General features: G+C 60.9%; 1 protein-coding gene across 1 annotated transcript in view; it reads right to left on the bottom strand.

Moving 5' to 3' along the window:
- Positions 1-2,261: 2,261 nt before the first annotated feature.
- Positions 2,262-2,563, bottom strand: part of CDC42EP1 (CDC42 effector protein 1) — a 4,329-nt gene continuing 4,027 nt past the window's right edge. Inside the window, exon 4 of the mRNA XM_009647829.1 lies at positions 2,262-2,563. This exon is cut by the window's right edge and continues 22 nt beyond it. Within this exon, the coding sequence (XP_009646124.1) occupies positions 2,262-2,563 (302 nt within the window).

Raw genomic sequence — 2,563 nt, 5'->3', positions numbered from 1 at the left:
ATCTCACTGCTCTGATGTGCTGGCACATTCCAGACGGGTTACCCATTACTCTGATATTTCCAGACTGAACCCTACTCAGTGAAAGTGAGGCAGGGGAAGGCAGTGGAGAGTGAGAACAGGGTGTGGGCTGGGTTATGTGGCTCAGCACCTCCCAGTCTCTGTCCCTTGCATGGGACTACAGGCAATTAGTGCTGATTATCAGATGCTGCTGCTCTAATTACAAAGTGTCCCACCAGCCTTAACTGAGACCAATGTGTGACAGCAAACATGGGGGCGCTTTAGGCTGGGTGGGAGGAGAGCAGAGTAGAAGAGCATCTTATGGAGAAGCCGGGTCCACGGCAAGGTGGCAGAGCCCCTGCCCTCCCTCTCCTCTTCCTCGCTGCCCAACCCACGGGACTTGCTGCTGCCTGAGCGCACAGGCAGAGGAGGTCTGATGGGCTGGAAGGGCTGGAGCCAAGCCAGCTTTGGGAAGGGGACCAATCTGCTTCAGGCTCCAAATGAATTGTTGCCGGGCTGGAGAGGAAGCTTTGCACCCTACCGTGTGCTACGCGGGGCTGGGTGGGTAGGAGATCGCTTTGTGTGTTAGCCATGGTGTGTGTCAAAGTACTGGGCTAGTTAATCCAGGGATCCCAGAGGTGCTGGAAAATCTTGCTGAGAGTGGAGAGGATGGGATTTGCAGCTGGGACACTGGCAGACATAGCAAGGAGTATGATAAAATCACTGCAGCTGAGGGGGGAGGCACCAGAGGAGAAGTTAGTATCAAAACTGCTTTAATAAGGACAATAATAAGTGCATGGGATACAGAGTGGAGGTGGAAAGGATATTCCACAGATGTGGGTCTTTGGTCTGGATGGAGCAGGGCTGGGAAAGGCTGATCCTGCTGGGTGCCGGTGGCCGGAGCTGGGGACTCCTTGAAGCTGCTGCCTGCCCCGGCTTGCTGCTGCCGGCCAACACCAGGCAGCTGCCTGGGGAGGCTGGGGGCGATGGGCTTGCCCATGACCTGGCTGGCCTGGGTGCGAGCGCGGGTGAGCTGTGTGGGAGCGGAGCCCCGCAGCCATGGCCCAGCATCTCCCCCCGCCGCACACCCCCTCCTGTCCTGGAGAACAAGGCGGGTCCTGTGAGGGTCCCTCCGGTGACCTCAGCCCCCGAGCATCTCGGCTCCACGCCGCGGCACAAAGGCGCTTCTATGAGGGCCTGTTTGCACGCGGGGCAGCGTGGGGGGCAGCTCGTTCCAGGGCGGCCGTGTTGCCCAGGGCCGCTCGTCAAGGGGTGCGGGGCGTCCTCCACGTGTACCCCTTGGGAAGGGGCGCACTGGAAAGAGGGGTGCGCATGTGGGGAATGGGGAAGAGGGGGTGAGGATGGAGAAGAAGTGGCACAGAAGGAGTGGCTGCAGAGAGGGAGTCTCCTTGTTCCAAGGTGAGGGGAAGGGATTTTTAGAGCCCAAACTGCAGACTCTGGGGTCCTGACTATCCCACCTCTGCCTCCAGCCAGCCAAGAAGTTTCTCCCTTCCCTACTGCAACGGGATGCGGGTCAGAAAAGGAGATGTCCTAAGTGATGCTAGCAGCAGGAGGCAAGTGGAAAGACTCTTGTGATTATTTCTGTGCCTGCTCTTACCTCCTTAACGCTGAGCTCATGGCTTTTTTTTTTTGAGGGGAAATGAGAAATCCCGGCTCTGTAGGCTTGCCTGCCCCTTGACCCCCCCAGCTGACCTCCCCCTGTAGATAGATGTGCTATATGGGATGGTCTCACACCAGCCAGAGCTGGGGAGACCCCCATCCCCTACATGCCAGAGCTGTTGGTAGGAATATCTCCAGGAGGGCACCCGTGCCAGCGCAGAGGGCAGCTGGGGGCTTTGGTGGGAGGTTGGGGCACGTCCCCACGCATGCTGGCAGGGCCAGGCTGAGGGATGGGAGAGAGGGCTCCAGGGGGAATGGGATGGGGTGGGAAGTGGTTTGGGGTTTCTTTGGCACATGGGAATGTCCCTTTGGTATCTAATGGCAGTGAGGCTGGGGAAGGGCTGCGATGCCGGGTGCTGTGATGCAGAGCCCTCACTGGCCCCCTGCAGCAGCCTGGCCCAGCCCCGGGGACCCCCCTGAGGGACAGACTCTCCCACTGCCCCACAGTACCCCCAGCTTGGCAAGGAGGCTGCCCACTGGGTCCGCTGGCAACGCTGGTGCCTGAGGGTGGGAGATGGGGAGGAAAGTGAAGACCCCGGCACTGGTGCCTCTGGCTGGGGGGCCGTGACGGGAGGGATGGCTGTTCACACCTTGACTTCATCGTCCTCCTCCTCCTCCTCGTCAGCGTACTCGAAGGAATTGCTGCGGTCCCCACGGGCACCAGCGTACCCCTCCTGCAGGCTGGAGAGCTTGGTCTCCTCCTCCTCCTCTCCTTGGTTCCAGGTGGCCTCAGGGGACCGGCTCTCCCCTGTCATTTGCGACCGCCACGAGCTGCTGCTGGGGCTCTCCCACAGGGTCTGCGTCCGGGCCTGCCGGGGACCCTCGCCCTTATCCGAGCTCCGTGGGGTGCTGGTCCCACCGTAGTGGCGGGGCGCGGGGCGGGGCG

This window comes from Egretta garzetta, unplaced genomic scaffold, assembly GCF_000687185.1.
Source record: "Egretta garzetta isolate BGI_Z169 unplaced genomic scaffold, ASM68718v1 scaffold51, whole genome shotgun sequence".
Lineage (NCBI taxonomy): Eukaryota > Metazoa > Chordata > Aves > Pelecaniformes > Ardeidae > Egretta > Egretta garzetta.
The sequence above is the reverse complement of the archived record's forward strand: the minus strand, read 5'-3'. Positions and strand labels throughout refer to the sequence as shown.